The sequence below is a fragment of the Pristiophorus japonicus genome, chromosome 12, assembly GCF_044704955.1.
Source record: "Pristiophorus japonicus isolate sPriJap1 chromosome 12, sPriJap1.hap1, whole genome shotgun sequence".
Taxonomy (NCBI): domain Eukaryota; kingdom Metazoa; phylum Chordata; class Chondrichthyes; family Pristiophoridae; genus Pristiophorus; species Pristiophorus japonicus.
In genome coordinates, this window is record NC_091988.1 from 77,785,211 (window position 1) to 77,806,234 (window position 21,024).

Consider the following 21,024-nt stretch of genomic DNA (forward strand, 5'->3'; position numbering starts at 1 on the left):
ATGAGATGCCAGAAGAGGATATCCTTGGGCTTTTTAGCGCAGCAAGTTCTGCGCAACTGGCGTGTAAAAAGCTTAACTTTATATCTTAGTTAAGGCGGTTTACAATCTGCCAGCTTTTTGAGGAGCCTTGGGAGTTACATAAATGAATATTATAGTCTGGAAAGGGCCGGGGGCAGAATATTTACACAGAAATAAAAAGTTAAAAAAAAAAAAAAATTGTTACAAGCTTCACTGCAGATGTGTCCCAGATGTTTCCTTGGCTTGGTTCTTTCATTCTGCTCATGTGCTCCAGGAGAGGGGGATGGGGCTCGGGGTGAGAGTTGAAGACAACAAGTTAGCCTTGCAGATGTCTTCAATCGGGGAGAAAACATAAAGGAGTGTCCAACATGAGAACATAAGAAATAGGAGCAGGAGTCGGCCATTCGGCCCCTCGAGCCTGCTCCACCGTTCAATAAGATCATGGCTGATCTGGTCTTGGGCTCAGCTCCACTTCCCTGCCCACTCCCCATAACCCTTGACTCCCTTATCGTTCAGATATCTGTCTATCTCCGCCTTAAATATAGTCAATGGCCCAGCTTCCGCAGCCCTCTAAGCCAGAGATTCACAACCCTCTGTGAGAAGAAATTCTGCCTCATCTCAGTTTAAATGGGCGGCCCTTTATTCTGAAACTATGCCCCCTAGTTCTAGATTCCCCCACGAGGGAAAACATCCTCCTGTTGCACAATCTAGTGTCGAGGTCAATATCTCCGGCACCAAGGCTACGCAGCAGGTACTTGGAGAATGAGGAGGGAAAGCAGGTCTCTGGGCCAGTGTGCCAGGGCATTTTCAGGTGATAACTTCTGTCCATCAAGCTGATGAGAAGATTCTATTGGAAGATTATGCTCTCTAAGATTTAGGGTGTGTATCGTGACACCTCAAGACCTGGCCAGAATGATTGGGTAATTCCCCGTTCTAACCCCTCCCTCCCATCGCGCCCCCCCCCCCCCCATCCTCCTAAATCAGCAGACCACAACAACGAGGAGTGACTGGGATTGATTTTATGCTCATAAAATGCAACTCGCTGCATTTTGCTGGAGAAATAAGCCTGCTATTATCAGAAGACTTTGCTGTAATTTGTCATGAACCTTGTTTGCTGTAGTTTGCAGAGATGCTGTTTAAATAGGCTCTGTTTGCTGAGTGCATAGACTGTTTGCTGTAAAATAGACTGTAAGCCCCGCCGTGTCCCGCCTCCAACTCATTGGCTGACATAGTGGTGTCAATACTCATGGCGTAAGATTTATAGGGCGGCTTTGCTTACACAAGCTAGAAAACTCCACTGGTGTACCGAAGCAGTGCTGTCCTTCAAATGAGACTTTGAACTGAGGCCATGTCTGATGTTTGGGTAGAAGGAGAGAGCTTCCATGGGAGAGTTAGGGTACTGGAGGGATGGGCTTCAATGGGAGAATTGGGGTACTGGAGGGATGGGCTTCTATGGGAGAGTTGGGGTACTGGAGGGATGGGCTTCTATGGGAGAGTTAGGGTATTGGAGGGATGGGCTTCTATGGGAGAGTGAGGGTATGAGAGGGATGGACTTCCATCAGCTGAATTGCCTTTTCTTGTCCTTGATTTTGTTTTGTCTCTTTTAATCATCCTCAAAAGCCCATATTTAATGACCCTGTTGTCTGCTTTGTGCAGGAGACAAGCGAGTGGTGAAGTTGTATCTGAAGTCCAAGGAAACCGGCAAGAAGTTTGCCAGCACAGACTTTGTGTTTTACAACTGCAGCGTTCACCAGTCGTGAGTATTAACTTTGTTCACTTGAAACGTTCTCTCCCTCTTCTCTTCCTTTCCTGCTGGGATGTTGCTGTGCGGGTTCTGGTGGCACTCAGTCCCTCATCATAGTGTTCATTCTTCTCCGGTGAGCCTAGACTATGCATGAAGAGCTGTGCCAATGTTGGGGGCCATTAGGCTGAACTGAATATAACTCTCTCTACCATTTGGTGTTCTGTATTTGTCGCACTTAAAACTGACTTCTTGATAGACACTCGTGCACCAGAGGAAAACGCAAGTATATACTAGTGCAAAGGGAGTGCTGCAGAGAAGTGGTGTCTTTCGGATAAAGATGTTAAATCGAATACTCATCTGCCCACCTGATCCCATGGCACTATTTCGGAGAAGTGCAGGGAGTTCTCCCCCGTATCCTGGGCCAATATTTATCCCTCAACCGACATTACTAAAAACAGATGATATGTCAATTATCTCATTGCTGTTTGTGGGAGCTTGCTGTGTGCAAATTACCCCCACCCCAGCATTTCCTTACTTTACAACAGTGACTGCACTTCAAAAGTGCTTTGTTGGCTATACAGCGTTTTGGGACATGCAAGTCTTTTATCTCCTGGGTAATTGCTTGCTGTGATTTGAAGAATGCCATTGAGGGGTTGAGAGAGTGCAGCGCAGATTGTGCAGAATGAGGTTACCGGGGTGAGATTATAAGGAGAGATAGGCTTGTACAGTGTATTTCCTGGACTGTAGAAGGTTAAGGAGTGATTTGATTGAGGTTTTTTGGATTTTGAAAGGCTGGAGAGAGAGAACTTTTTTCCACTGGTGGGGTAAGACGAGGACAAGGAAACATAACCTTAAAATCAGAACCAGGCAAACTCGGGAGAGAAGTTCGGAAACACTCCTTCATGCAAAGGGTGGGGATGTGTGGAACTCTCTCTCTCAAAATAAATGAAAGACTTGGATTTATATAGCGCCTTTCATGACCACCAGACGTCTCAAAACACTTTACAGCCAATGAGATACTTTTGGAGTGCAGTCACTGTTGTAATGTAGGAAATGCGACTGCCAATTTGCACACAGCAAGCTCCCACACATAGCAATGAGATGATGATGATGAGATAATCTGTTTTTGTTATGTTGATTGAGAGATAAATATTGCCCAGGACACCGGGGATAACTCCCCTGCTATTCGAAATAGCGCCATGGGATCTTTTACATCCACCTGATAGAGCAGACGGAGCCTCGGTTTAACGTCTCATCTGAAAGACGGCACCTCCGACAGTGCAGCACTCCCTCAGCACTGCACTGGAGTGTTAGCCTGGATTTTGTTTTTTGTACTGAAGCCCTTGGAGTGGGACTTGAATCCACAATCTCCTGACTCAGAGGCGAGAGTGCTACCCACTGAGCCACAGCTGACACTTAAAGCTGACGCAAAGCAGTAGCTGTTAGCTCAAATAATAATTTTAAAACTGAGAACAAAAGATTTTTGCTAAGATAAGGTTATAAAGTGATATGGAGCCAAAGCAGGTGGATAGAGTTAAGATACAGATCAGCCATGATCTCATTGAATGGTGAAGCAGGCTCAAGGGGCTGAATGGCCTCCTCCTGTTCCTATGTTGAGAGTTGGTGGTGAAGTGTTTTCGATTAGCTCAACCGGTTAGAGAATGGCGGATTTTTCTTGCATGAAGTGCTATCCGAAATGTATAGATGTATTAGCTGATGTCCTGTGGCTCTGCTCGCAGGCAGTGGAGAGCACAGTTGTGATTTGAACATGCCAGAACTGCGCGGTGTTTAACCTGCACGAACACTCCCAGTGGCCACATTAGGGACATGCTGAGATCAGTTGGGCAGCGGCGGTTGTATGGGGAGTTTCCTGCCGATCGGGCAGCTGCTTCTACATCTCAGCCTGCTGCCCTGGAGGGGGGCCAAGATCTCGGGGTCGGGGAAAGCCAGCAGGAAATGCCCATGTTTTTGAGCATTTTCAAGGCTTTTGAAGCTATGTTTGATGCAGCAAATCTCCCGTCGTATTATTAACGAGAGAGCAGGAGGGCGACGCACTGCTTCATAACAAGCATGGTGTTATAAAGTGCGTTGAGAAATGAGTGTGACTCTTGAGGGCACTGCACAGTTATGCTACACTTTTATTATAGACATAAAGAAAGACTTGCATTTATATTGCGCCATTCATGACCACCGGATGTCTCAAAGCGCTTTGTGGCCAATGAAGTACTTTTTGGAGTGTAGTCACTGTTGTAATGTGGGAAACGCGGCAGCCAATTTGTGCACAGCAAGCTCCCACAAACAGGGATGTGATAATGACCAGATAATCTGTTTTTGTTATGTTGATTGAGGGATAAATATTGACCCAGGACACCAGGGATAACTCTCCTTCGAAATAGTGCCATGGGATCTTTTACATCCACCTGAGGGGGAAGACTGGGCCTCGGTTTAACATCTCATCCAAAAGATGGCATCTCCGACAGTGCAGCGCTCCCTCAGCAATGCACTGGAGTGTCAGCCTAGATTTATGTGCTCAAGTCCCTGGAGTGGTTCTGGAACCCACAACCTTCTGACTCCAAGGCAAGTGTGCTACCCACTGAGACACAGCTGACACTGTGAATATACAGCGAAACCCATATAAACTGCCACCTGCAAAAATCGGATGCTTATTGAGAGTGGTTATGTTACTGGACCAGTAATCCAGAGGCCTGGACGAATGATCCAGAGAGACGAGTTCAAATCTCACCACGGGAATAAATCTGAAATTTTAAAAAAAAGCTGCTTTCTGTAATGGTGACCATGAAACTATGGGATTGTTAGAACAACCCATCTGGTTCACTAATGCCCTTTAGGGAAGGAAATCTGCCACCCTTAACTGGTCTGGCCTATATGTGGTTGACTCTTAACTGCCCCCTGAAATGGCCTAGCGAGCCACTCAGTTGTACCAATGGAGCATTTTCACCACATGGACTGCAGCGGTTCAAGAGGCAGCTCACCAGCACCTTCTCGAGGGCAACGAGCGATGGGCAATAAATGCCGGCCTTGCCAGCGACACCCAGCTCCCGTGAGCGGATAAAACAAAAGTCTTGAAAGGTGCTATATAAATGCAAGTCTTTTTCTTTCATACAATGACTATTTTGAAAATAAGGGCACCTGCTAAAAAAGACAGTCCCTATGGTGTCCATAATTTACAGGGTTCACTGTATATTGATATACATATATAAGAATTGGACTGAAAATTGCGGTCGGAGGCTTTCTGCGGGCGGACGCCTCTGACCGAAATATTTTTTCCGAAAGTACCTGGTGGTCCCGGAAGGACATAGACTTGTGGTCTGAGGCCTCCATTCACAGCCCAGTGTATGGGTTCATGCATCCCAGGGAACATAAGCGCAACCTGGGATCATGTGGGCCTGGACCACCAATGAACATGGAGTTTTCTCATTGATGATAATGGTGAGTTCCGTTTGTACAAGCACCCATTACTATCAATGAGAATACCCCCCTAAACACAGAAACACAACACAATAAATTTAAAAAAACCTCACACATTTAAAATCAATAGAAATGTAATTAAATGTTTTACAAAAAAATTATTTTGAAATATTTTAAAATGTTTTAATAGGGTTAAAAATAAATTTACCTTAATGGACAGGGTTTTTAATATAAAAATTAGTGATAAAATGTAACTTTTCCGATGTCTTAAAACTCTTACGCTGGTAAAAGTAGGCTATACACCTGCTTTCACCAGGCGTAAGAGTTTAAAAGACATTCGCTGGGCTTGAGTTGGCAAATAGCATGCGAATGTCCTTCTCCCGGGGATGCGTACAATCCGTCAAAAGACATTTTGACAGATCGCGAATGCCAGTTCTTGGCTATGAGCATCGCCATTTGCGAGGCCTCTTCGGGTGCGTGTGCACATCGTACACACCCAGAAAGCCGCCATTTACAGCCCATTGTCTTCCATCTGTGCCAACTTCCAGTGACTTTTTCCCGTCACGTTCCTATGTCCACATTTATAATGGGAAAGTGCCTGTGTCACGCTGCAATTACACTCTTTCTTCACTGGAGGTGCTACAGTTACCATTAATGGGACAGTCTCATTGCAGCGCGACACATTGACATCGTTTGCATTATAGATGTCGCTCTGGGAAGTTATGAGAAATATAACTAAGGACAGAAGGTATGGTTTTAAAATGGAGAATGAATTATGTCTGCACACCCCAGGACCACTCATTCCCTCCTGGTTGTGTCAGCTGTGGCTCAGTGGGCAGCACTCTCGCCTCTGAGTCAGAAGGTTGTGGGTCCAAGTCCCACTCCAGAGACTTGAGCACAAAAATCTAGGCTGACACTCCAGTCCAGTGCTGAGGGAGCGCTGCACTGTCAGAGGTGCCGTCTTTCGGATGAGATGTTAAACCGAGGCCCCGTCTGCTCTCTCAGGTGGATGTAAAAGATCCCATGGCGTTATTTAGAATAATAGCAGGGGAGTTATCCCCGGTGTCCTGGCCAATATTTATCCTTCAATCAACATCACTAAAACAGATTATCTGGTCATTATCACATTGCTGTTTGTGGAAGCTTGCTGTGCGCAAGTTGGCTGCTGTGTTTCCTACATTATAACTTGACTACAGACAAAAAGGTACTTCATTGGCTGTAAAGCGCTTTGGGATGTTTGGTGATTGTGAAAGATCCTATATAAATGCAAGTCTTTTTTTCTTTGGAGATTTGGGATTGATGATCTTCGCGCAGAGAAGGTTAAGGAGAGATTGAATGGAATACATTTATTTCATCCTCCACTTGATCTGAAAGTCTTCACTCACCATGTACAGTGCCTCGGGAGACTAGCTGGGCTATTGGAAAATATGAACGCACGCAGTAAGGGAATGGAAACAGTTAAACGCTAAAAGCAGTCGATCTTGCTCTTTACAATGCAGCAAAGGGATCGGTCGATTATATCTGAGTGCAATCGGGAGAGGGGAGCACTGGGTGCTGATAGCCGGTGGAAGTACACTCTGTGTTCAGAGGAACCACCCCAAAATACCCAACTGTTCCCGAAATAAATGCAGTACAAGTAAATGCCGTGTCTCCTCGGCTGCAGTGGGCAGGAGTACGGCTGTGACTGAAGTTTAGCGGACTGTAGTTGCAAGCAGCAGGGGTTTCCCAGGGTGACACACCATCCATGTGTACAACATAGCGGCTTGTGCACTCTCGTCTCTGCCTTGCTGCCTGCCAGTAAAGCACTTTGGTCTCGGGGGTGGCGTTTCTTTCTGGTGATCCTGATTTTATTGTGTGTTCAGGCCCCTCTGCTTCTCTCTTTCACTTGTTCTTTCTCTTCATCTTTCTTGATGATTCGTTTTCACTCACCTCTCTCTCTCCTCTCTCTCCTCTCTCTCCTCTCTCTCCTCTCTCTCCTCTCTCTCCTCTCTCTCCTCTCTTCTCTCTCTACTCTCTTCTCTCTCTACTCTACTCTCCTCTCTCTCTCTCTCTCTGCGCGCTCTCTCTCTCTCTCTCTCTCTGCGCGCTCTCTCTCTCTCTCTCTCTCTGCGCGCTCTCTCTCTCTCTCTCTGCGCGCTCTCTCTCTCTCTCTCTGCGCGCTCTCTCTCTCTCTCTCTGCGCGCTCTCTCTCTCTCTCTGCGCTCTCTCTCTCTCTCTCTGCGCGCTCTCTCTCTCTCTCTGCGCGCTCTCTCTCTCTCTCTGCGCGCTCTCTCTCTCTCTCTGCGCGCTCTCTCTCTCTCTCTGCGCGCTCTCTCTCTCTCTCTGCGCGCTCTCTCTCTCTCTCTGCGCGCTCTCTCTCTCTCTCTGCGCGCTCTCTCTCTCTCTCTGCGCGCTCTCTCTCTCTCTCTGCGCGCTCTCTCTCTCTCTCTGCGCGCGCTCTCTCTCTCTCTGCGCGCGCTCTCTCTCTCTCTGCGCGCTCTCTCTCTCTCTCTGCGCGCTCTCTCTCTCTCTCTGCGCGCTCTCTCTCTCTCTCTCTGCGCGCTCTCTCTCTCTCTCTCTGCGCGCGCTCTCTCTCTCTCTCTGCGCGCTCTCTCTCTCTCTCTCTGCGCGCGCTCTCTCTCTCTCTCTGCGCGCTCTCTCTCTCTCTCTCTGCGCGCTCTCTCTCTCTCTGCGCGCTCTCTCTCTCTCTCTCTGCGCGCTCTCTCTCTCTCTCTCTGCGCGCTCTCTCTCTCTCTCTCTGCGCGCTCTCTCTCTCTCTCTCAGCGCGCTCTCTCTCTCTCTCAGCGCGCGCTCTCTCTCTCTGCGCGCGCGCTCTCTCTCTCTGCGCGCTCTCGCTCTCTCTCTCTGCGCGCGCTCGCTCTCTCTCTCTGCGCGCGCTCGCTCTCTCTCTCTGCGCGCGCTCGCTCTCTCTCTCTGCGCGCGCTCGCTCGCTCTCTCTCTCTGCGCGCGCTCGCTCTCTCTCTGCGCGCTCTCTCTCTCTGCGCGCGCGCTCGCTCTCTCTGCTCTCTTAGGGACGTGGCATTGTTTGCAACGTGACTTTCCAGAGAGGTTGGATAAACGGGTGATTGGATCTGTCTGGGGGTAGGGGGGATTGAGGTTATGTTTCCTGCTCTGTTATCCCTCTGCGGACATCTTAATCTTTCGTGAACCTCTTGGGGGGGAAAAAGTCTCATCCTCCCGGTTTAGTCCGCGAGCTTTCATAATATACAAAATAAATGGAGTATTTGAACAACGACGTAAGCTTGTTTGGTAACGCTTCAATGACACGCATTTTACTGCTCAGCTCCTCCGTCTTTGATGTAACTCATGGTTTAATCGAGTCTGACAGTCTGAACCGCTTGGTTAATTTACATCAAAAAGCGAACTGGAACATTGGGCCAGATGACACTGGTGCAAACCCGTTTGAAGTTATTTTTGGGCATCTTTGGAGCGCACATGATCTGCACTGACTTGTGCTCCGCTTCTTGCAGCCGTCCTGGGACTTGGTCCCTCTGCACTCCCACCCACCTCCCCAGCCCCTCCACCCGGGTTCCCCTTTCAGTTCCCTTTTCCCTGCTGGTTTAATCGGGGTCCGCTCCCGGGAGAGCGACTCCACAACGACCTCCCGCCCTCCCGCCCTCTCACTCCCGACTCCCGCAGTCTGGAAAACTGGTAAATTGGTAAAATCCAAGTGAAAGATGACCCTGGGCGGTGTTCAGACCGGGTTGTTTATATTAGAAACCGGTGCAGTCGTGTCATGGAACCAGTAAACCTGGAGCCTGAACTAACCATGCAGAGATCGTGAGTTCAAATCCCACCATGGTCCATTTGAAAATTTTAAAATAAATAAAGACTTGCATTTATATTGCTCCTTTCATGACCACCAGACATCTCAAAGCGCTTTACAGCCAATGAAGTACTTTTTTGGAGTGTGGGAAACGCGACAGCCAATTTACGCACAGCAAGGTCCCACAAACAGCAATGTGATGATGACCAGATCAGCTGTTTTTGTTAGGTTGATTGAGGGATAAATATTGGCCCAGGACACCAGGGATAACTCCCCTGCTCTTCTTCGATATAGTGCCGTAGGATCTTTTACATTCACATGAGAGAGCAGAGGGGGTCTCGGTTTAACATCTCATCTGAAGACAGCACCTCTGACAGTGCAGCGCTTCCTCAGCACTGCACTGGAGTGTCAGCCTAGATTTTTTTTTTCTCTGGAGTGGGACTTGAACCCACAACCTTCTGACTTAGAGGCTGCCCACTGAGCCACAGCTGACACTTTAAAATTCCATTAAAACCAGAATCTGGTCTTCAGCTGGCAGCAATTGAAATGACTGAAGCTGCTGGATTGTCATTAAAAAAAAAAAGGTTCACTAATGTCCATTAGGGAAAGAAACCTGCTGTCCTTACCTGGTATGGGCCTTTGGTGACTCCAGTCCCACACAAATGTGGCCCTTAACTGCCCCGAACGTCTCAAAGCGCTTTACAGCCAATGAAGTGTGGCCACTGTTGTAATGTGGGAAACGCTGCCAGCTAATTTGTGCACAGCAAGCTCCCAAAACAGCAATGTGATAATAGAATCCGATAATGGTTCCAGCATGGAAGGAGGTCTTTTGGCCTGTCGAGTCCATGCCAGCTCTCTGCAAGAGCACTTCAGCTAGTCCCACTCCCCCCACCCTTTCCCCATGGCCCTGAAAATTCTCTTTTCCTGCAGGTACTTATCCAACTCCCTTTTGAAAGCTACAATTGAGTCTGTCTCCACCACCCTTCCCAGGCAGTGCATTCCAGATCCTAACCACTCGCTGCGTTTTAAAAAAAAAAAGTTTTTCCTCCTTTCGCCTTTGGTTCTTCTGACAACTGTGGGTGAGTTGTTGCATCCGAGCAAGAGAGAAAGAAATTTGGCAGAAAAATATGATTTGTTTATGTATTTAAAAAAAACAGGTTTCTTTGCATACTGATAACCAGGATGCTGTCTTAATTAACATCCGCTATTAAGAATGAAATACATTTGCATATTAATGAACCACCAATTAACATCTTTTTATCATGTTAATAAACAACCTAGCTTCCTATTTCAAAAAAAACATCAAGTGTATGTCTTGCTGGATATAATGGTCTCTGATACTTAATCGGGATGGCGATGATTGAAAGAGAGAATATTATTTAAGGACAGTTTGAGCTCTCGGCAGTAATTCTGTCATCCGGTATGGCATATTGTGAAAATACGGCGTGTAATCGGAGGCTTCGGAGATTAGAAGCACAAACTAATTGCTTTTAAGATGTTAAAGTTCCTTTTGAAATATACATTTTCTCTTCTTTTTTGCCCGAGGTTAGGAATAATTAACAACTCCCCTGGATAACTTTTACTGATTGTTGCTCTTGGTGCTTATCTGCACACCTTTTTATCTGTCGGCACCCTGGTTGCCAAGCAACCTGTGCTGCCATCGGGAAGCGTAGCTTCATATTTGTTTCCCCCCGCCCCGGTTTTGTTGCCCCTTCTCTCCTGAAGGCAATGACGGCCCTTTGCTCGCTGATCTACATTGGCTCCAGTCTGGCAATGCTCTAATTTTTAAAATTCTCATCCCTACATGGCTTCACCCCCTCCCTTCTCCAGCCCAAAATATCGGTGCTCCTCCAAATCTGGTCCTCTTTCAAATCCCGAATATTCATCGCTCCATCATTGGCGGCCGTGCCTTAAGCTGCCTGGGTCCTAAGCTCTGGAATTCCCTCCCTAAACCTCGCTGCCGCACTCTCCTCCTTTAAGGCGCTCCTTTAAAACCTACCTCTTTGATCAAGCTATGTGGCTCGGTGTTAAATTTTGTTTGATAATTGCGCCTGTGAAATGCCTTGGGATGTTTTACTCTATTAAAGGTGCTATCTAAATGCATGTTTATGTTGTAGTATGGTCACATCTTCTGGTGCCACGCCTACTCTTTTTTTTTTTGTTTGAGAACCTAGAAGATGGGTGTCTGCTGGCAATTCCACTGTAGCAGGCATCACAGCTGGGCCTGAACCTGATCCCTATGCACTGGCTAACAATCAGGAACCGGAACCCCAGCTTATTGTACCATCCCTACTCCTGGGGTACTGACGTCAATCATAGCAGCCCGACTGTACTCGCATTTTGTAAGATCTAAAAAAAAATGTTCTATTGATCAAAATTATGAAAGGGTTAGACAGGGTTGACGTGGAGAAAATGTTTCCACTTGTGGCTAAGACCAGAACTCGGGGCTATCAATATAAGATCGTCACCAAAAAATCCAACAGAGAATTCAGGAGAAACTTTTTACCCAGAAAGTGGTGAGAATGTGGAACGAACTCTCTACTACCGGGATTGGTTGAGTTGAATAGCGCAGATGCATTTAAGGGGAAGCTGGATAAGCACATGAGGGAGAAAGGAATAGAAGGATATGTTGATAGGGTTAGCTGAAGAAGGTAGGAGGAGGCTCGTGTGGAGCATAAACACCGACACGGAGCAGTTTCTGTGCTGTAACTGAGTTTTGTGGGTAATTTAGAAAGAAAAAAAGACTTGCATTTATATAGCATCTTTCACGACCTCAGGATGTCACAAACGCTATACAGCCAATGAATTACTTTTTGAAGTGTAGTCACTGTTGTAATGTATGATACGAGTCCCTGTCTGCCCCCTCAGCTGGATGTAAAAGATCCCATGACACTATTTTGAAGAAGAGCAGGGGAGTTATCCCCGGTACCCAGGGCCAATATTTATCCTCAATCAACATAACCAAAAACAGATTATTTGGTCATTATCACATTGCTGTTTGTGGGAGCTTGCTGTGCGCAAAATGGCTGCTGCATTCCCCACACTTCAAAAAGTACTTCATTGGCTGTAAAGTGTTTTGGGACATCCGGTGGTCATGAAAGACGCTATATAAATGCAAGTCTTTCTTTCCTTTCCTGGAAACCCCAATCCATCCCCAACTGCAGTTTTGACGACTGCTTCATCGAATCATAGAAATTTACAGCACAGAAGGAGGCCATTTCGGCCCATCGTGTCCGTGCCAGCCGGCAAAGAACTATCCAGCCTAATCCCACTTTCTAGCACTTGGTCCGTAGCCCTGTCGGTTACGGCACTTTAAGTGCATATCCAAGTACTTTTTAAATGTGGTGAGGGTTTCTGCTTTTACCATTCTTTTTCCCCCCCCCAATCCCCCCACCCCCCAAACCCTCTGGGTGAAGAAATTTCCCCTCAAATCCCCTCTAAACCTCCTACCAATTACTTCAAATCTATGCCTCCTGGTTCTTGACCCCTCTGCTGAGGGAAATAGGTCTCTCCTATCCACTCTATAATTTTATATACCTTACTAAGGTCTCCCCTCAGCCTCCTCTGTTCCAAAGAAAACAGACCCAGCCCATCCAATCTTTTCCTGATAGCTAAAATTCTCGTGTCCAGGCAACATCCTCGTAAATCTCCTCTGTACCCTCTCTAGTGCAATCATATCTTTCTTGTAATGTGGTGATCAGAACTGCATGCAGTACTCCAGCTGCGGCCTAACTAGTGTTTTATACAGTTGAAGTATAACCTCCCTGCTCTTGTATTCTATGCCTCGGCTAATAAAGGCAAGCATTCCGTATGCCTTAACCACCTTATCTACCTGGCCTGCTACCTTCAGGGATCTGTGGACATGCACTCCAAGGTCCCTTTGTTCCTCTACACTGCTCAGTGTCCTACCATTTAATGTGTATTCCCTTTCCTTGTTAGCCCTCCCCAAACCCCTTCAAGCTTTGTGGCTTAAAGCTTACCTGGTTTGAAACTTAAAAAAAAAAATTGTATTGTTGTGCCAAGGACATGAGCTATTTTTCAGACACGATAAGAGCAGTTTAACAAAACAAAGATGCACATTGTAAAGTGAGGTAACATCGAGATTACAAAGAGGTTTGAAAGCCGCTCGTTGTCAATTTGGCGAACGATGATTCGGGTCAAGCCTCCCCGAGTTCTCTGGCCTTTGGAGAAGTCACTCTCTTGATTGGTTTCTGGCACTCGAGTGCGGTAGAAAAACTGAAGAGAGGAAATTGCTCTGATTTTTCTTTTTTTTTGGCTACAGCCCCTCACTCTCGCTGGACACCACGCCAACACTGTCAATAGGATTTATTCCTTGGCAGCGTGTTCCCATTACAATTATCGTCAAATTAGCTAATGGGGCTCTTGCGGCCTTGCCAAGTGCATGATGTCAGTTTGGGTTTGGCTGCTGAGCCAGTCGCTCTCTCCGCACAGGTTGTCAGTGGGAGAGCAGTTTTGGCAGAAAGTGGCCTCTCATTTAACAAGTGGGCGTTGGCAAGGGTCTTGCCAGCTGCCGAACCTCCGCCTGAGTCGAGGCTCGTTTGTCTGGTGAGCGGATTCAGCGCATGTCAATGACTGGAAGGGATAGAGAGCTCAGTGCCCCCTGTACTAGGGGCGGTGGTGCAAGGGTGCCATTGGAAGCTCGTTCCGATCCCTTGCGCTGGAGCGCTGCGTGACGTTCAGATGTGTAAGGGGGCACTGCACAATTGCAGCCGGTTGTTGCTGAGTTTCTTGGGACTTGCGCGGTGGTGGGGTCAACAAAAACAATTTGCATTTATATAGCAGCCAGGGCGCTTCACGGGAGCATTATTAAACAAAGAATTGACACCGAGCCACATGAGATATTAGGGCAGGTGACCAAAAGCTCGGTCAAAGAGGTAGATTTAAAGAAACGTCTTAAAGGAGGAGAGTCGAACTTGAGATTTGTCGGACTTGGCATCATGGGGTCCGAGCTGAGAACTGGACAATGCCGGTTCACCTGGTTCATAGTGCGAGCTGGGGATCTGAGTGGACTCGCTGACTGAACCTGGAGGCCCAAGGTGGTCAATTGAGGTTCTCGGGAACGAAATGGAGGTGGCCTTCCAAAGCCTCGTTGGCCAACCTCAATAATTGGGAGGGGAGGAAGGGTCATGGTGCCCCCTTCCCCTCTGGCCCATTGGCGTCACCACTGCAGGGTCATGACCCCATCCTCCAACTGGTTCTGCCACTGCTGAAGTCGCGGTAGATGCGCTATTCCGTTTCCGCCCTTGACTCAGCTCATCCGCTGCTGAAGCCCTCATCCATGCCTTTGTTACCTTGAGATTTGACTATTCCAATGCCCTCCTGGCTGGCCTCCCACATTCCACCCTACGTAAATAGAAGTCATCTAAAACTCAGCTGCCCGTGTCCTAACTCGCATCAAGTCCCATTCACCCTCCAGCCCTACAACCCCCTCGAGGTGTCTGCGCTCCTCAAATTCTGCCCTCTTGAGCATCCTTGATTATAGTTGTTCAACCATTGGTGGCTGTGCTTTCAGCTGCCTGGGCCCTAAGCTTTGGAATTCTCTGCCCCTCTACCTCTCTTTCCTCCTTCAAGACGCTCCTTAAAACCTACCTCATTGACAAAGCTTTTGGTCACCTGCCCTAATTTCTTCTTATCTGGCTCGGTGTCAAATTTATAAATTTTTCTTAAAAGACTCCTGTGAAGTGTCTTGGGACGTTTCATACGTTAAAGGTGGTATGTAAATACACGTCGTTGTTGTACTGTTGTGGTATGGAGTCCTAAAGACCAGAAGGACCCTGCATTCAGATGACTGGTTTGTGCTGAATTAGCTGGTCCTAGACGGGGTGGAGTACTTCAGTTTGACCGTGCTGGCCTCAGTTTGAAGGTGTATATGTCGGGTGAAGACAGGAGTTGGCTTGGCCTGTGATGCACTTGGAAGCCGAAGAGCCTGTCCACCAGGGTGGAATGATGGCCAGGTCACTGGGATAACTCCCCGGCTCCGACATTGACTGGAACTGTCAGGCAGACAAGGGTCTCGGTTTAACATCTCATCTGGAAGATGGCACTTCTGATAGTACAGCATTCCTTCAGTACATAAGAACATAAATAGGAGCAGGAGCAGACCATTCAACCCCTCGAGCCTGCTCCGCCATTCAATAAGATCATGGCTGATCATCTACCTCAACTCCACTTTCCCACCCGATCCCTTGATTCCCGTAATATCCAAAAATCTATCGATCTCTGCCTTGAATATACTCACCGACTGAGCCTCCACTACCCTTTGAGGTAGAGAATTCCAGTGATTCACCACCCTCTGAGTGAAGAAATTTCTCCTCATCTCAGTCCTAAATGGCCAACCCCTTATTCTGAGACTGTGACCTATGGTTCTAGACTTCTCAGCCAGGGTAAACATCCTCTCTGCATCTACCCTGTCAAGCCCTGTAAGAATTTTATATGTTTTAATGAGATCACCTCTCATTCTTCTAAGCTCTAGTCATAGGACAATCCCCCCTCATCACAGGGATCAATCTGGCGAACCTTTGTTGCACTCCCTCAGTGGCAAGTTTATCGTTCCTTAGGTAAGGAGATCAAAAATGTACACAATACTCTCGGTGTGGTCTCACCAGGGCCCTATATAATTGCAGTGAGACATCTTTACTCCTGTATTCAAATCCTCTTGTAATAAAGGCCAACATTTGCTTTTTTAATTGCTTGCTGTACCTGCATGTTGCCTTTCAGGGATTCATATACAAGGACACTCAGATCCCTCTGAACACCAACATTTCCCAATCTCTCACCATTTAAAAAATAATCTGCTTTTCTATTTTTCCTACCAAAGTGGGTAACTTCACATTTCTCCACATTATATTCCATTTTCCATGTTCTTGCCCACTCATTTAGCCTGTCTATATCCACTTGAAGCCTCTTTACATCCTCATCACAACTTACATTCCCACCTCGGATATATTGCATTTGATCCCCTCATCCAAATCATTGATCTAGATTGTGAATAGCAGAGGCCCAAGCACTGATCCTTGCGGCACCCCACTATTTACAGCTTGCCAACCCAAAAATGAGCCGTTTATTCCTACTTTTTATTCTGTCCGTTAACCAATCCTCAATCCATGCTAATATATTACTCCCAATTCCATGAGTCCTAATTTTGTTTAATAACCTCTTGTGTGGCACCTTATCAAATGCCTTCTGAAAATCCAAATACACTATATCCACTGATTTCCCTCTTATCTATTCTGCTAGTTATAACAACAAAAAATTAACACATTTGTCAAACATGATTTCCCTTTCATAAATCGGTTTTGACTTTTCCCAATCCTATTATTATTTTCTAAGTACACTGTTAACCACCTCCTGAAAAATAGATTGTAGCATTTTCCCCACTACTGATGTCAGACTAACTGGTCTGTAGTTCCCTGTTTTCTCTCTCCCTCCTTTCTTAAATAGTGGGGTTACATTCGCTTCCAATCTGCGGGAACTGTTCTAGAATCTGACATTTTGGAAGATGACAACCAATGCATCTACTATCTCTATGGCCACCTCTTTCAAAACCCTAGGATGTCGGCCATCAGGTCCAGGGGATTTATCAGCCTTCAGTCTCATTCATTTCTCCAGTACTTTTTTTTAAACTAATTCTCACTAGGCCCTTGGTTCTCCACTATTTCCGGGAGATTTTTTGCATCATCTTCCATGAAGACAGACACAAAGTATTTGTTTAATTTCTCTGCAGTTTTTTATTCTCCCATTATAATTGCTCCTGTCTCAGCCTGTAAGGGACTCATGCTTACTTTTGCTAATATTTAACTTTTCACATAACTGTAAAAGATTTTACAATCATTCTTTATGTCTCTCGCTAGTTTACTCTCGTTTTCTATTTTCTCTATCAATTTCTTGGTCCTCCTTTGCTGAATTCTAAAATCCTCCCAATCCTAAGGCTGACTGCTCTTTTTAGCAACATTATAAGCCTCTTCCTTTAACTTATACTATCTTTAACTTCACTTGTTAGCCATGGTTGGACCACTTTTCCCATGGGGTTTTTGTGCCTTAAAGGAATGTATATTTGTTGTAAATTATGTATTAATTATTTAAATGCTATCCTTTGCTTGTCTACCATTATACTTTTTAATGTAGTTTGCCAATCAACATCAGCCAACTCACCCCTCATAACTACATAGTTTGCTTCGTTTAGATTTAAGACCCTAGTTATGGATTTAACCAAATCACTTTCAAACGCAAAATAAAATTAAATTATATTATGGTCACTCTTCCCTAAATGCCCCTTTTACTACAAGGTTATTGTCATTGGGAGTGCAGTCTAGATACTCTGGGGTGGGGTTTGAACCCGCGATCTTTTGACTCAGAGGGGAGAGTGCAACTGAAGTGTCAGCCGTGGCTCAGTGGGTAGCCTCTGAGTCAGAAGGTCAATAGGGTCAAACCCCACTCCAGAGACTTGAGCACAAAATCCAGGCTGACACTCCAGTGCAGTGCTGAGGGAGTGCTGCATTGTCGGAGGTGCCATCTTTTGAAGGAGACGTTAAACTGAGGCCTCGTCTGCTCTCAGGTAGATGTAAAAGATCCCAAGGCATTATTTCGAAGGAGTTAAGTATCTTGGACCAATATTTATCCCTCCATCAACATTGCTAAAAATTGATTATCTGGTCATTATCTCTTGCTGTTTGTAGGAGCTTGCTGTGCGCAAATTGGCCGCCACGTTTCATAAATTACAGCAGCGAGTCCACTTCAAAAACGAATTTCATACTCTGTAAATTGCTTTGGCACATCCTGAGGTCGTGAAAGGCACGATTGAAATGTAATTTGTTCTACTCGCACTGAGCCAAGCTTAGCTGATGAGCTCTAGGATGGGAGTCTCTGAACTTTTACTTCCATTGATGGCGGAAGGAAGCACGTCGCTTTCGTAGCCATTTGTTGAACAAGTGGCCAGCAATGGAGTGGGGAAAGAAACAACAACAACAGCTTGTATTTATATAGCGCTTTTAACGTAGTAAAATGTCCCAAGGCGCTTCACAGGAGTGTATTAAGACAAAACAAATAACTTTGATGCCGAACCATACAAGTAGAAATTAGGCCAAGGGACCAAAAGCTTGGTCAAAGAGGTAGGTTTAAAGGAGGAGCGAGATCGAGGCGCGGAGAGGTTTAGGGAGGGAATTTCAGAGCTTGGGGCCTGGGTAACAGAAGGTACGGCCGCCAATGGTTGAGTGATTATAATCAGGGAAGCTCGAGAGAAGGATTGGAGGAGCGCAGACATCTCGGGGGTGGGGGGGGGGGGGGGGCGGATGGTTGTGGGGCTGGAGGAGATTACAGACATAGGGAGGGGCAAGGCCATGGAGGAATATGTAAACAAGGATGAGAATTTTGAAATCGAGGCGTTGGTTAACCGTTTGGCTTCGGCATCATGAGACTAAATAACCTTTCTCGAGGTGTAGTTACAAAGAGGAGCACAGAAGGACGGGTGAAGATAAAAAGACAGAACACTGATGACAGCCAAGAAAGCATCTGTCAAATCTTAGCTTCCTCTTAATAAACTGCCCACCCCTCTCCCTCTCTGTCTGAAGGTTAAAACCCACACCATGTGGTGATGAAACCCTGCTCTCTTAATGCGTCTACAGCAGCTTTGATGGCTCCTGTCAAGTGGCTCTCGTTTGATCGATGTCATCTCTTCAGTTAATGTGAAGTTATCAGGCAAAATCCATCAGCATTTGGTGGACAGGGTGAAATGAATCCAGGGAAGACTTCTGTCTGTCTGGCCCATGGAGTTCTGCTCCACGGACCCGCTCCCTGAAGTTCTATATCAAAACAGAAGTGTTGGGGCCCCCCACCCCTCTAATTTCCTCTTCTCAAGTTAGATGGATAGAACTTGCAAATACAAAACACCTTTCACGACCTCAGGACTTCCCAAGCGCTTTACAGCTAATGAAATATTTTTCGAACTGTAGCCCCCGCTGTAATGTAGGAAACGCAGCAGCCAATTTGTGCACAGCAAGCTCCCACTAATGTGATAATGACCAGGTAATCTGTTTCAGTGATGTTGGTTGAGATAGAGAGGTGGAGAGGTTTAGGCAGGGAGTTCCAGAGCTTGGGGCCCAGGCAACAGAAAGCACAGCCACCAATGGTGGGGCGATTATAATCAGATGCTCAAGAGTGCAGAATTATAGGAGCGCAGACATTGCGGTGAGGAGTGGGGGGATGGTAGGTGGCTGGAGGAGATAACAGAGATAGGGAAGGGTGAGGCCATGGAGGGATTTGAAAATAAGGAAGAGGATTTTGAAATCGAGGTGTTGCTTAACCGAAAGCTAATGTAGGTGTCCTGGATTTTTCTATTGCACTACACTCTCCAAAGGGGCAACTCAATTAAAAATGATAGGGTGAGGAAGACGGGCGGGAGGAGGCTCGTGTGGAGCATAAACACGGCGCGGATCAGTTGGGCCGAATGGCCTGTTTACTGAGCGGTACATTCGATGTAACTCACTTTAGACCCGAGTCGGGATGGAGAGTGCGTATGTGGTTTTTAGCTTGGCTCTTTCCCCCTGTACCTCTCCGTTTACTGATCTCTCTTTCCCCTCTCTTCCAGTTGTCTCTCGTGTGTCGACGGTTCCTTCCCCTGCCACTGGTGTAAATACCGACACGTCTGTACTCAGAACGCTGCGGACTGCTCCTTTCAGGAGGGTCGAGTCAACATGTCAGAGGTAAGCCCCCCTCCCCCCCCAGTGACAGGACGTGGAAGTAGATTTGATCCTGTTGTCTGTATTAAACCCACGAGCCTTGCATTGTAGGATCCTGTAATATATATAGCTCCACCTGTGGCACTGCAGCTAGTGCTGTTTTATAATAAAGGGAACAGGTCACCTGACTGGTGAGTTGCAGTCTGTTCTGCCATCTTAAGGCTGTGTATTTCTGTGAGCCCCTGAAAATATGAGGATGGGATTATCGGGGAAAAAAAGCTGAAATTTTTGTTGGTGCAGGATTCAGCCAGCAGACAGAGAGACTTTGAGAGCTTCTCTGTTTTGATTAACAGCTACAAATCCGAGGTAAAATTACAAGCACACTTGTTTGAACTGCCAGAGTCTAGATGGCTGCGCCTATAGGAATAATAGAGCGTTTGGGGAGTATCAACGCGATCGTAAAAGTTTCAGAGCGTATGTGGAGCGGCTAGAAATGTTTTTCACCGCAAATAATATCATCGAAGTCCCCAATGATGAAAACCATAACCAGGTGGTGTTGGAATAACAAAGGGCTATTTTCTTAAGTGAAGCAGGGCCTGAGGTGTCTGAAACCTTGAAAAATGTGCTTGTGCCTGGCAAGCCAAAGGACACGACTCTTAAGCAGACAAGACTATAGCCCTGAGCCCCTGGAAATTGCTGAAAGTTATCATTTCGGAATACGAGATCAGTTAACCAAAGAAAATATCAGTAAGTACAATGTAGCATTAAAAAAGCTATCTATTCGCTGTAATTTTGGAAACTTTCAGGACCGAGCATTGCGTGAACGCTTTGTGGGATGAAAAATGATGCGATCAGAAGAAAGTTATTGACAACTCCTAATTTGACTTTTGATTTAGCTTGTCAGACAGCTATGTCAATGAACATGGCCGACCAATATTCCCGAGAATTTCATACTATTTTCAGTCATCGGACAACCGAGGTGAATCGCCTGCAGGTTAAAAGTAAAAGGCAGTTGGGCCCCAAAGTCTCAGAAACTGGCAAAGGTAACAGAGCATTGAAGTCCTGCTATCGGTGCCTGGGACAACACATTGCTCAAAGTTGTCCATATGTGAAGGCAGAGTGTTTCTTCTGCAGGAAAACTGGGCATCTTGCGAAGACATGCCGACTGAAAGGTAAACCAGCTTTCAAAGCTATGAGTAGAAATCCCCAGCTACTACATAGCATGGAAGAAAAACAGGACGAGGAGATTTTAGAGCTAAACATCAGGAGCATGAGATTAGCTATCAGCGATTCGAAAAGTATCATAACCCACATAGTTGTTGCAGGAACTAAGATACTCATGGAAATCGACACTGGTTCATCCGTGAGTGTAA

The 21,024-nt window shown here is 46.4% G+C and overlaps 1 protein-coding gene across 2 annotated transcripts in view; it reads left to right on the forward strand.

Annotated features, from left to right (window-relative positions):
- Positions 1 to 21,024, forward strand: part of LOC139277349 (plexin-A1-like) — a 633,908-nt gene that overhangs the window by 361,468 nt on the left and 251,416 nt on the right. For both annotated transcript variants that reach the window (XM_070895706.1, XM_070895705.1), the window contains exons 8-9: positions 1,675 to 1,774; positions 19,561 to 19,675. In XM_070895706.1, coding sequence (XP_070751807.1) covers positions 1,675 to 1,774; positions 19,561 to 19,675 — 215 coding nt within the window. The remainder of the gene's footprint in view (positions 1 to 1,674; positions 1,775 to 19,560; positions 19,676 to 21,024) is intronic.